Source organism: Megascapheus bottae, chromosome 15 (assembly GCF_031878675.1).
Source record: "Megascapheus bottae isolate mThoBot1 chromosome 15, mThoBot2.hap1, whole genome shotgun sequence".
In the NCBI taxonomy this organism is placed as follows: Eukaryota; Metazoa; Chordata; class Mammalia; order Rodentia; family Geomyidae; genus Megascapheus; species Megascapheus bottae.
The window spans coordinates 4658898-4671891 of NC_143523.1; the positions used below are offsets into that span (position 1 = coordinate 4658898).

Genomic DNA, 12994 nt, shown 5'->3' on the forward strand with positions numbered 1-12994 from the left:
GCGGCTCCTCTGTTCCGCGGTAACCCGAGCGGTGACTGTTGGCTGTGGGCGCATTTGACAGGCCCGCCGCGTCCCTGCGCCCCGGCCCGGCGGACGCGCCCGCTCATTGATTGCCACGGTCAAGGCCGGCGGTGCCAGCTCGGGGCGCGCGCGCAGGCACACGCGCGCCCACACGCACGCACCGGGGAAAGTTTAGAAACAAATGCGCGGCTAGAGTCGCTCCTCGGCGGCGGGGCGCTGCGCGGGGGCCGCCGGAAACCCCGAGCCCGCGACGCCCGGGTCCGCTCCCGCCCGCGTGGAATGGTGCGGCGCTGGCCGCCGGCCCCGAGAGCTGCTGCACCGGAGCCCGGCGACGATGGCCGCGCGCCCGCCCTCGCCCGCCCGCGCCCTGCTCCTCGCCCTGGCCGGGGCGCTGCTGGCCCGAGGTAAGTCCCGCAGCTGGCGCCCACCGCGCCCCCCGCGCCCGGGGCGCATCCGCCGGAGCCGGGGCCCGCGCTCCCCCGCGTGGCGGGACCTCCAGGTGCCGATCATCGGGCGGGAGGGGACCCTGGGCCCGGACCCCGCAGCCGGTGCCGGCTCTGGGGGTGCCAGGTCCCCTCCTCTCCCCGAGACACGGGTTCCGAGATCCACGAACCGTTACGCGTGTCGTCGCTCCCGGCTCCGCTCCCACGCTGCGGCCCCGCGCGCCCCCAGCCTCTGGGTCTGCCCGGTGTCGCCTCCCCACGCCTGACGCGGCTCCCCGCCCGGGTGAGCCCCCTACGCGGACGCCCGCGCCGCCTTCCCTTCCTCTTGTATCCCCTCGCTCTCTCCCACTCCGCCCTCCCCGGGGCGCTGCGCTCCGAGCTGGAGCAGAGGCACTGCGGGAAGACTTTGCACCCTCAGAACTGTGGCTCGGGGCCGTGAACTCGGCTCGCGTCGACCTCGTGTCGGGCGCGAACTCTCGGGGAGCGCTGCGCGCGCGCGGTGCGGCCCCGGCCGGGCCCGGAGCTGCCCGCGTGGACAGCCCGCACCTGTGGATGCGGTGCGCGCAGGACGCGCTCAGCAGGTGCCTGTGGCGGCCCGCGCTGCCCCCGCCCCGCCGCCGCCGCCGGGGGCGCTGTCGGCCCGTGCGTGAGCCCGGCCTGGGTCTCCAAACTCCAGGGCCTTTCGTCTTCTCCAGAAGTCTTTAATGTTTCAACAGCTCCCCTCTTTCTCTTTACTTCACAGCGGTCGCCCCCCCCTCCACATCTACTTTAAAACGGCGGAAACGCCTTTCTTGTTAACATCACAGCACTAAAGGCCAACTGGCAAATTCAGGATTAAATTAAAGTCCCCCCCCCCCCCAAGGGCCAATGAGAAAGCCAAGGAAGAATCCTAGGGACTCATGGAACTCTGTGACCTGCAAATGAAAGTAATGGTAGCCAAGAGTGGAAGTGGAGACTTACTTTTCCTTTCTTCCTCTATTTTTTTTTTCAAATTTCTTCTTTTGAATGTTTATTGCAAACAAAATTTTAAACCAAGTCTCAAAGTGTGCCTCCAGTGGTCTTTAATTTGGCAGAGGCTTAGTAGAAATGTATCCAGAGGCCTACTGAACACAGATGATACTTTTTAGAGGAACATGTTTAGTAAATCAAGCTAATAATACTAAATTATCTCATAGGGAGTATTATTTCACGACTACAAGTGTAGTGGACAGTTTGTTCTTGGGGTAGATATCACTCCAGGTGCCTTATTTTCTCTTCCCTTTCCTTCTTTCCTTCCTTTTTCTGGGCTCCTCCCTCTCTTTCCCCTCTCCCATCCTCTCCCATCCCCTCCACCCCCCAAAAATAGATGGGAATATAGGTTAATGTAGGACTGTAGTTCTGACTTTTGCCTGTCGACCTTCAAATCATGATCCTTCTATCTATGCCTCCTGAGTAGCTAGGATTACAGGCCTGCCCTCTTGCCTCAAGACATAGACACGTTTAATGCTGACATGCTACGGTACTAGGATTCATGACTTGTTTACCCTTGGATTCTCAGTACCACATTTCAGTCAGTACTCAAGACCTGCCACTGAGGGTGCTTAAAAATATAGATCTTTAATGAAACATTTCTTCAGGTTGGCAGCAGGAGGAGACAATCATCTTTGCTCTGATCAGGATCTGTCATGAGTTTGGCTCAAGCCCCAGCTCGGGCACAGCTGCCCATCTGGTGCCTTTTGTGGCAACTCAGCCAGTGGTTCAAAACAGAACTCAAGTCCCCGAGGCCCCAGTCCTGGCCCCTTCCTTCTCCCTCATGGGCAGTGGAAACATCTGCGTTTTCTAGCCGCCCTGAGAACACTCACCACGTCAACTTTATACTTCCTGAGGCACCTACATTTATCCTCCCCTGCCTCTCCTTCCCACCCACATAGCTAGCAGTCAGAGCCCTGGTGCAAAAGCTTCTACAATACTTTGCCAAATTCTCTCCAGGGGTTGTGCTTTCCTCAAGACCCGTACTGAGTTCATTACTGTCTGTGACCATCAAGGCCATGCAAGTTTTGTTTTTGTGTGCTTTTGCTCAAGGCTACCATTCTACCATTTGAGCCACAGCACCACTTCCAGTTTTCTGTAAGTTAAGTGGAGATTAAAGTCACAGACTTTACTGTCCAGTCTCCTGAGAGAGCTACTCAGTCTCCTGAGTAGCTAGGATTACAGGAGTGAGCCACCCAGTGCCTGGTACATGCAAGTTCTTTTTTCCTTGGTATCATCTTTCCTGGAGCCCTTTACTCTCCTGTCCCCATGTGACTTTGTTACTTTGTGACACAGGGATCAGAGGTCACCTCGGAAGACCTTTCCTCTCCAAATCCCAGAACACTCTTAGCTCCTCACATCCTCCCCTGTTCTCTGAGCACTGTGGCTTTCTCTTCCTCTGTGTGGTGGCTTGGTGGGTTGTCTCTTCCTGAGGAAGGAGGTTTGATAATATGGCTTTATGTACAGGGGTGTGGAGGTTGCTTTCAGCTGATTTGTAGCAATGTTTCCCAGGATCTTTTCTTCATGGGGTGAGCAGGTGTGAGGTTTCGAAGGTCATGATACAGCCAGGGACACAGTGCCTGCTGTTATGCAGCCACACTTCAGCATTGCATTGTGCTCTTGCTGTCATATCCTCCTTCTAGGCAGTAACACAGCAAAAGAAGCACAAGGCAAAGATATCCAATTCCAGATATCCAGTTTTCAGACTGTAACACACAGCCACTGTGAGCCATGCAAAGTGACTTTTTTTTAAAGTAAGTCTGTTAGCTTTGAGATTCATTTTCCCCCATATGCTACACCATCTTTGACTTTCTTTCACTGTCTGATTTGGGCTCTCTGCTGACATTTAATTATGAGCCATTGGAAACTGTGTATGTCCACAAATAGAGTCATTGACAAATAGAGTCTTTTGGTGGAGATCCCCCTTGACAGGTTGTCTTGTGTTTTCCCCTCCAGTTAGTCGTGTTCTCTAGGAAAGACTCCTCCAGTCTCCCACTGAAAGACTAACCTAAGCTGGTCATAGGCTATGAGCTCAGCTGAGGAGCAGAGTGGAAGAGGACTCCACACTGTTACTCCTTCTGTTTTCAGTCTGCTCATCATCCCCTTAGCTGTGTGTCTGGAAGTGCTGCTCTCAAACCTTCTCTGCCTCGGGGTCCCTGGAAGCATACCTGTTTCCACGCAGTCACAGTGGCAGGCATTGGAGGGGTGCTGGCTCCACGGAGCCCCAGGGCTGAGTCCTCCTGGCTGGCCTGAGCTGCTCCCAGCTGGTGCACAGGGCCTCCCCTCCCCAGCCTTCCCAGTGTTCTGCTGACCACCTCACTTGCCTGGCTTTCTTCTTCTCTTGTGGAATCCATGGGTTCCATTACCTCTCTTCTTCTCTAGGCAGGAAATCAATGGCCCACCCTTTTTACACCTTTCTTTTTCATTCTCTACTGTTGGAATCCAAACACAAGGCTTTGTGCATGCTCGGCAACTGAGCCACCAGTGAAGGTCACCTCCAGCCATGCATCCACCAGTGGTTCACAGCGCTCTCGCTCTCCCTCCCCCCCCCCCCTCTCTCTCTCTCTCTCTCTCTCTCTCTCTCTCTCTCTCTCTCTCTCTCTCTCTCTCTCTCTCTCTCTCTCCCTCGTTTGTGTCTTCTTCCAAACCCCTTGTGCTGTAGTTTTCCCAAGAACGCGTGGGGAAGCACCTAAGAATCTCCACCCCGCATGCAGAGCCAGCCCAGCGCTGGCTGCCACACCCCCTCACGTTCCTCCTCGCATTTGCGCTTGGCTCCTTCTCTTCCTTTCTTAGGGAAACAACAATTAAATCCATTTTTAAATGTTGTTAAACTCTCTTCGCAAAATCTATAAAAGCTCAAAGTCAATATATACCTAATTAGACAAATGCTGCAGCTGTGCAAACTGTAAAAATAAAAATTCTCTTAAGAAGTGAAGCTATATCATGTGAAGAACTTGAGCCCATTTCCACTTGGTATAAGGGCTCCTAGATGCACTGGGGACAGTCGCAGGGGCGTGTGTGTGTGTGTGTGTGTGTGTGTGTGTGTGTGTGTGTATTAGCAACCTGAATTCTAAGAGCTAAATTGTGAAGCTAAATTGTCCTTCAGTGTCCTGGTTTATAAAATACAGATGTAAGAAGCATAGAAGCATTTCCAGATATTTCTCCTGTGTGTTTTCCAGCTCCTTGGCTTCATGCTCCCCCTGCCCCCCCACCAAAGTGATATGAAGCAGCTCTCCACGTGTATGTGGCCTGGATGAGGAAGTAAGGTGGATGTCATGTGCACGGAATGTGTTAGCATGTGATTCCTGTGCGAATGGGATGGCGTGCATCGAGGCTGGGTTCTGTGAAGGTCCATCCTCTTGTTACCCTCCACGCAGACAGTCTACATTGTCTCCTGCTGGACAGTAAGTCTGAACCCAGCCACTGCAAACACTGCACAACCCAGCTGTTCCATCTATATAATAACGGCCTCTGAGGCAATGAGATTATAAATGAGTTTGCTTTGAACAGTAGAGCAGATTAACTTGATTTTCCTGGTCAAATGTTCTGAGCATTGCACTTTCTGACAGGCTGCCCTCTCCCTGGTCGCCTTTCACTCAGTCACTTTTCTTCCTGCAGTCTGGTATTCTGTTTCGTGCCCATCCACCTGGCCCTGGACAGAGGGGATGGAAAAGCCCAGAGTTCCAGCTCACTCTGGACCTTCTGCCTATTTCCTGCTGCTGTACTTCGCATTCCTGGCCAGGATAGGGGGGCCCTTCCCAGAACTGATGGTTCTGTGCTAGAGCTGTGGCTTACCCCTGTCATTCCAGCTACTGGCAAGGTGGAGATAAGGAGGATTGCAGTCCTCCTATTCCTGGGTAAAACTGTGCGACCCTAATCCACTGTGATTCATGCATTCTCCTTGTGTTGTGCATGTGCGTGTCATACATATGAATGCATCATTCTGTATGTTTATGTGGATTTACACACGTGTGTGCTCATGTGCATGCATGCACCCACGTGCACACATACCTGCTTGTGTGCGCATGCATATGTGCATATGGGCGTGTGTCGGCATGTACACAGGGAGTATGTAGGCTGCATCTCTACATAACATATACATATATGTGTATTATATATGTGCATCTCTCTACTTATCTTTTTGGCTTTTCTGTTTTTGAATACACGCATGACGACAAATCCTTATTTACTACCTTAGTTCTTCATTACTTCATCTGTATTTTCCTGTCACTGTTCTATCTTCAGCTTTTCTCTTACTCCTTCTTATATGCCGTGTGATGTCTCCAAGAATTCCATTTCATCGACTCTCCTTTGAGCTGTGTCTAAATCACTGTTTGTGCTGTCTACCAGCTTCATTGATATGTCAAGTGACTTGATCATTCATTTATAAGTTTTAGTTTGTTCTCTCTCAAACGTATTAGGTCTTTTGAAAGTGAGTGTCTTGTCACTATGTTTTATTTCATCGATATCTTCAATAACTTTGGGTATATATATTGTCGTCCCTTTCAGATTATTCCATTAAGAGTTTAGGGTGCAAATAGGTTTTTTTTTATATCATGGATTACCTTTTGCAATGCTTTGCAATTTGGAATTGTCAACTCCCTTCCCACAATCATGTACAAGTTCGAGAACCTTCTTGTGGAACTGCTTACGTGTGACAGGTGCTTGGGGATTTCACTTGTGTCAGCTCTGGTCTAACATGATTTTTTCATCTTGGAAATCATACACCATGTGCTTACTGTACTTGTGTGTTCTGTATCCATGTGATAAAGGTTTGCAGTGCCACTCCCCAGCCTTCATGGATTGCTGGGCAGAGAGAGAGAAGCCACTCTGCATCTTCGCTAGGCATTCCATAGACTTTTTTTCCAGCCCCACAACTTGAAATGGATATTCCTTCAATGCTCTATGTTTGTTTTCTTATTTTTTTTATTGCTTGTAATGCTGGGGGTAGAACCCCCAGCTAGGCAAGTGCTCTACCACTGGGCTCTCTGCCCAGGCCAGCCATGGCTCCATTGCCATGTGTTCAAGTGACTTCCTGTCACTACACCTACGGCTCCTGGACTTTGCCTGGAATGTGGGAGGCCCCTGGGCTTTCCATGGCACTGGCAGTGTGTGAATGCTCTGGCTGGGAATTCCTTCAAGTGCCTGCGATTTCCTTTCTTCCTAGTTCAGTTCTCTAAAATTGTTGTCGCATTTTATTTAAAGCAGTTTTCTAGATTTCGATGTAGTCCACCATGTTTCAGAAGCAGAACCCCCCAACTTTGGTGTCTCTCCTCCTCCCTCCCACCATCCCAGACTGGGACCAGGAGCAGAGGGCACAGTGGTGTGAAAAGCCACACAGACCCCTCAGGGCTCAGGCTTCAGGGAAAGGTGTGTGGCACTTGAAGGTGGGCAGACAATGAGCTGGCAGCTCAAGTCTGGGCTTCTTTGCTCAGAAGCCCCATCATGAAGCCCAGCCAGTTGTTTCCTGCTTCTCCTTAGCAGCTGCAAGGGTGAGGGGTGCGAACAATGAGGCCCAACTGAGCTTTGCAGGGGGTGGGGTGAGGGCAGGGCACCAGCTGTTCCCATCTCCTCCTGACAGAGGCAAAATGAGAACAGCTGCAGTTCAGGCTTGCTGCCTCGCTGCCAGGAGAAGCGTCCACGGAATTCTATGTGTGTCCCTGAGGATCCCACTCAATCTTTCTGAACTCCGATTGTTTGTCAACAGTGAAGAAGTGTGGTCTACCATCAGGACCTGGCTGAGCCTCGATGGAGGGAAGGGCTGATGAGAGAGGCTTTGTCACGTCTGGTCTTCCCTTTAGATCACATGGCGCCACAGGCCTTGGCAGGCACAAGTTCTTAGTTCCCATGAGCCACTTAGCCCTGCTGGATCCTGGGTGGCGGACATCAGAGCTAGTTTCCAAATAGAACAGAGGGTGAGGAAGGTTTGGGTGAGCAGGGAGCTCTGTACTTTTCTCTCCCTCTTCAAAGCTCACATTTCCATCTGTCTATTGATACATGTAGGATTAGGGCCATCTCTATGAGCCAGGAATACTGGAGATTGTCTTATCACTAGCAGCTCCTTCAAACCTCGTTTACTTAGAGCAAACAACACCACGGGGGCCTCCTTGTTCACTGTGGGGTGGACTGGGGGCTGTGCAGAAGAGCTGCAGAGAGGAGCAGGGTCAGCAACCTCTGGCCAGAGCATGAGGGTCCCAAGCGCCCCACTTCCTCTGTCCTCCTCACTTTCTTCAGGGCAGCACTGGGATTTGAACTCAGCGCCTTGCACTTACTTGCTGGGGAAGATGCTGCACTATGTATCTCAACCCTCTTGAGAAAAGACTTTGAGACCAAGAGTAGAACTAGGACCCAAATGAAACTTGAAGTGTGCATTGGGGGGTGGAGGTATTGGTAAGAAATGCTGTCACAGTAGCAATCCTGAGCTGACTGTCCGTGATTCACGCCTGTTATCCTAGCTGAGGTCTGAGGGTCCTGGTTTAAAGCCAGCCTTGCCTGGCAGAAAAGTCTGTGAGAGTCTTATTCCGAATTAACCAGCAAAAAGCTAGATGGCTCAAGTGGTGGAAGCTAAGGGAAAGCCTGAGGCCCTAAGTTCAAACTCCACAAAAAGAAAAGGAAAGAAAAAAGTAAAGAACGTTCACACTTTTGTGAATGAAGCATACACATATACTGTTAACTTTTTATGACAATTACCAATTAGAACATGTGGTTTCAGCCATGTAGCCAACTAGAAGCTCTGCCACTTGTGGTTCTGAATAACACAAGCTCAGAAAACTTGGGTCATTTCCCCAATCTGATAGAAATGCTCCACTGTAAGATTAAACGCTGGTGTTATTTTCCAAGTTTATGGAGTAGAAATGGGAATGCCCTCCTCTGCTTTCAATCTTCCTTACACCAGTAGATCAACTACCATTTCCCCAGAGTTGTAAAGAATCAAGTGGATTTTTAACACCCAACGGCTCCTAGCTACAGTTCCCCCTGTGCGTGCACTGGAGAACAGGCCTACTTCCTGAAGGTGCATGCCCCTGTTTCACACAGAATTCAGGAAAATGCACAGCGGTTTTGCCCACATGCTTTCTGTGGGCAGCGTGGTTCCCGGAGCTTTCCCTGTGTCTTGGCCCCATCCCTGGCAGGCAGGCAGGCAGTGTGGGGCTTCTCCTCTCAGGAAACCCCAGGACCTTGGATGACTGTGGAGCAGGAAGCAGAGGGGACCGTGGTGGACACGATGTCCTCCCCACTCCGGCCGCCCAGACATGGGCCTGGGCTCCGTGACCATGGAGCCCAGCCCCTTGCAGGACTCGTGTGTGCTCTGCCCACACCCCTGTACCCCTGCAGCTGGAGTGGCAGGGTCAGGGCTACCCAACCAGGTGCTTGATTACAAAACCCCGCAGGGCCTCCACGCAGCCTCCACTAGACTCTGGACTGCTGGGCGGCTCAGCTGCTGTGGGTCTGGAGCTTTCTAGAAAGCCACGGAGCTAGAATCATAACACTTGAGTCTTTTCTGTATGGGTCCCAGGACTTGTCCTTGGGGCTGGCCTGTGAGGACCTGTTTTCAGGGCCCTTTGTTTCTCAGTGATCTGCACTCTGCTGCTCTGTCTCACAGGGAAAATTAATTACTTACCAAGGGTGTAGGAAGGGTTTGTAATATTATAAATGCATACACATGACTGTCCTAGAAAATGAATTATCTCCTGCCATGTGGCAGGTGACCCCAGCTTTCACACACACTACCTGTTCACGGCCTCACAGCTCTGGTGGGGCCCACATTAGAGTGACACTTTTCTAGTTCTCTGAGGTAGCTTTCCTCAAAGGCTTCACTCAAAGGGCAGCCAGGGTGGGGTCTGGTCTGAAGGTTCAACTGGAAAAGATCCTGCTTCCAAGCTCAATAACAGAAGTCAGTACTTGAGCTGCTAGTTGTGGGGAGGGAGGGCTTCTCACTTGCTAGAAGTTCCTGTGATTTCCTGCGGAGCAGCCAGCTTCACCAGACATGACAGCTGAACAGGAAGAGAGCGGAGCTGCCAGACAGAGCCACACGTTTGAGGTCTCATGGCAGAAGTGATTTCCATAGTCCGTTTGTTAGAAGGAAGTCTCCAGGCCAGTTCACTCTTTACCCGTGGTCATGAAGGGTGGTACTGAGAGACAGACGCACGGGCTCTGCGGGGCAGCCTCATGCCCACCTGGTTATTGTTTACTCCATGTTGGATGACTTCAATAGTGTGAGGGGAAATAAAGTGCTTTTTAATAGATAAAAGTTTGGGAATTTAACATGAAAGATTATTGTTGATTATCTCTCAGTAATTTAAAAAGAACATTTCTTAGGCTTGTGTCCTATTTATTTTTATAATTCTCCTGGTGGTTACTATCAGTGCTTTGCAGAAACATCATGAGAAATGAGCTGAGATTGTGAACTATTGAAGTAGGTTATCAAAGGAATAATGAAATTCATTTTTTGAAACAGTTTAATATAAACAACAACTGGGTGGCCTAATTAGTTACAGGCCTGAGAATGTGGACATCAAGACCTGACTGGGTTCTACAAATGAGAATGCCCGTTGTACTCTGTTTTATGTCTTATATATGTACTTATGTACAGATGCATATATACACATATACATACATACATATAGGCATGCCTGAGTTTGGTTTCTTTAATATTTTACTGTGTCTTTGTTCCTAAGAGAGATTGGCTGATGATATTTTCTCACTATATTCTTGTCTAGTTTGGGTTTCAGGATTTATATTAGCCTCATCATAAGAGCTAGGGAGGCTTTCCCTCTTCTGGTAATATGTGAGTTACTGTAAGATTATCACTCTCTTAAATATCTGGTGGTATTCATCACTAGAGACAGAGCTAGAGAGAGAGGGGGAGAGTCTGAGAGAAAGAGACAAAGACACAGAAAGAGAAAGAGCAGGAGAAAGATAGCATGCTCACTGGGGAAATTTCCATTATTAATTCCATTTCTCTAACAGATCAAAGGAGATACATTATGTCTCATTCCCATGTCAGTATCTTTTACCTTTCAAACATATGTTTATGGTATCTGACTCAGCAAACTTATTGGTAGGAAAAATTATATTAATATTCTTTCCACGTTACCTACAATTAAGTCTTTCTCCTTTCCTGAAATTTTTCTTTGGGGCTTGATTTATTTGAAAGTATGTTTCTCACTGTCTATATTTGGGGATTTTTTTGAATAGATATCTTTTTATGCTTATTTCTATTCCATTTTCTTATAATCAGAAAATACGCTCTTCGTGATTGTCCTATCCGTATTTGTTGAGACATGTTTCATACCCCAGGTATAGTTTGCATCAGTAAATGTTCTGTGAGTCTATGGAGGAACTGCACACCCGACAGCCACCTCTGGGGGTCTGGTCTGGAGATGCCAGCTGCCGATGGGGTTATCAAATCTTGCATGGTCTTCTCCATTGTTTTTATTTAGGATTTGTTATCAGTTTAGTACACGAAAGGAAAGCCTGTAACCGCAGTCATCCATGTGTTCTCCTTGCAGTCCCAGCAATCTCTTTCCTTTGTACATTTTGTAGTCTTGGAGTGTGTGTACCTGTCGCTAGGAAAAGACCTCTCCATCTGCGAGCAGTTCTTTTCCTGACTTCTACTCCGGTGTGAACCATACCTGAGTGCTCAGAGCTGCACCTGTAGCATGGAGTAGCCTTTTCCTTTTAGTGAGGTACAGAAAGGTTACAGACACGTGATTCAGGCAATGAGTGTTTTTCCTTTGGAACAGTGTCACTCCCTCTCCCATTCTCTCTCAGTTCCCCTCCCAATTTCTCTTCCCCCCAAAGTTGCATAGTCCATTCCAACATAGTGCCCAGTGGGTTTCACTGCTCAATGCATTCATCCCCTGTCCTGCTTCCCCTCCCCTCCCCAAGTCACATACAAAAATAAAAAACAGGGACAGGAAGGAGAGAACTAAAGATCAAAAGAAAAAGTGGAAAATAGCATAATAAAAGACCTGTTTCATAATTTTATGACCTTATGACCTTATTGAGGCCCTGTGATCAGCACCACTGAATGATAACAGCTCTGGAAAAGCTAGGCATCCGTGGAAAATTCCTCAATATAATAATACATAGATGACAGTAATAATATAATATGTATATGACAAGCCTACAGCCAGTGTTATACTCGGTGGTGAACCATTAAAACTATTTCCTCTAAAACCAGGAACAAGGCAAGGCTGTGGCTTTCTCTAGGCCTCTTCAATATAGTGCTGGAATTCCTAGCTAGAGCAGTAAGGCGAGAGACAAATGTACAGGGGATCCAGACAGGGAAAGAAGAAGGAAAATTTTCCTTTGCATAAGACAGGATCTGTATTTAAAGAACCACATAGAAGCCTGATGGTGGCTCACGCCTGTAATCCTAGCTATTCAGGAGGCTGAGATCTGAAAATCAAAGTTCAAAGCCAGCCAGGCACAAAAGGACCTGAGACTCCTATTTCCAATTAACTTCTAGAAAAACAGGAAGTGGGGCTTGGCTCCAGGGCAGGGCAGTAGCCCTGAGATGAAAAGCTTAGGGACAGTGCCTAGGCTGAGTTCAAGTCCCATGACCCCCCCCACCACACACACACACATCAGCATGTCTGCACTTACAGCTGAAGTACATTTCTTGTAAACAGTCTAAAACTGGCTTTACATTTTTAATGAACTCTGTGGGTCTCTGCCTTTTAATTGGAATATTTAATCCAATTACATTTAATTTAATTATTCACAAAGGAGTTAAGTTGATTATCTTGCTGTGTCTTTTTATATCCACTCAATATGTTTTTGTTTCCTTTCCTGTTTGCTTTTGGATTGAGTTGTCTTAGTGCTTTTAAGCTGAGCTTCTTCATTTTATTGTTATGTTTTCATTGTTGCTGTGGAATAAAATGCATATGTGCAACTTACAAAGTAACAGAAAGGAGCATGCCACTACCATGAGATCCAGAAAGATTATGTGAAGCTCTGGTGGTACCAGTGGTGTTTGTTAGTAATGCTGTGTCTTGAATTGTTTACATGTAAGTCATTCATCCATCTAGTATTATTTTTGATGTCCAGCATGAAAACAAAAATCATTTCTTTTCAAATGGCTACTCAGTGATGACCATATTAAAATCATATACGGACCCTATGCTAAATATTTCTGCATATTTGAGTCACTCACACTTGAATTTGGTCCTGTCGATCTATTTACACTGCCACCAGGTCATGATAGCATCAGGCAGATCTAAACCTCACACTGCTCTTCCTTAGTTATTCTGTACTTTCTTGACAATTTCCCCATAAACTTTCTAATCAAAAGTGCATCACAATACACAGTAACAGAATCGCATCATAATTACAGGGGGACTCAGAGGGGAGTGAGCACCCCTTGAAGTTTGACTGTGTGCTACCCTTTGCCTTCCAAAGTCTGTGCTCTTTTATATCCTTTCCTGCCTCTTGGTCTGATATCTATAGCAACATCCTTAGCAATTATATCATCTTTTCTTTGCCAGTTTTCTATCTTAAAGCATTTTAAATCCACACTT

General features: G+C 48.3%; 1 protein-coding gene across 1 annotated transcript in view; it reads left to right on the forward strand.

Moving 5' to 3' along the window:
• The first annotated feature begins 345 nt into the window (after positions 1–345).
• Adam12 (ADAM metallopeptidase domain 12) overlaps positions 346–12994 on the forward strand; it is a 252762-nt gene continuing 240113 nt past the window's right edge. Inside the window, exon 1 of the mRNA XM_090345624.1 lies at positions 346–425. Within this exon, the coding sequence (XP_090201750.1) occupies positions 356–425 (70 nt within the window). The 5' untranslated portion in view covers positions 346–355. The remainder of the gene's footprint in view (positions 426–12994) is intronic.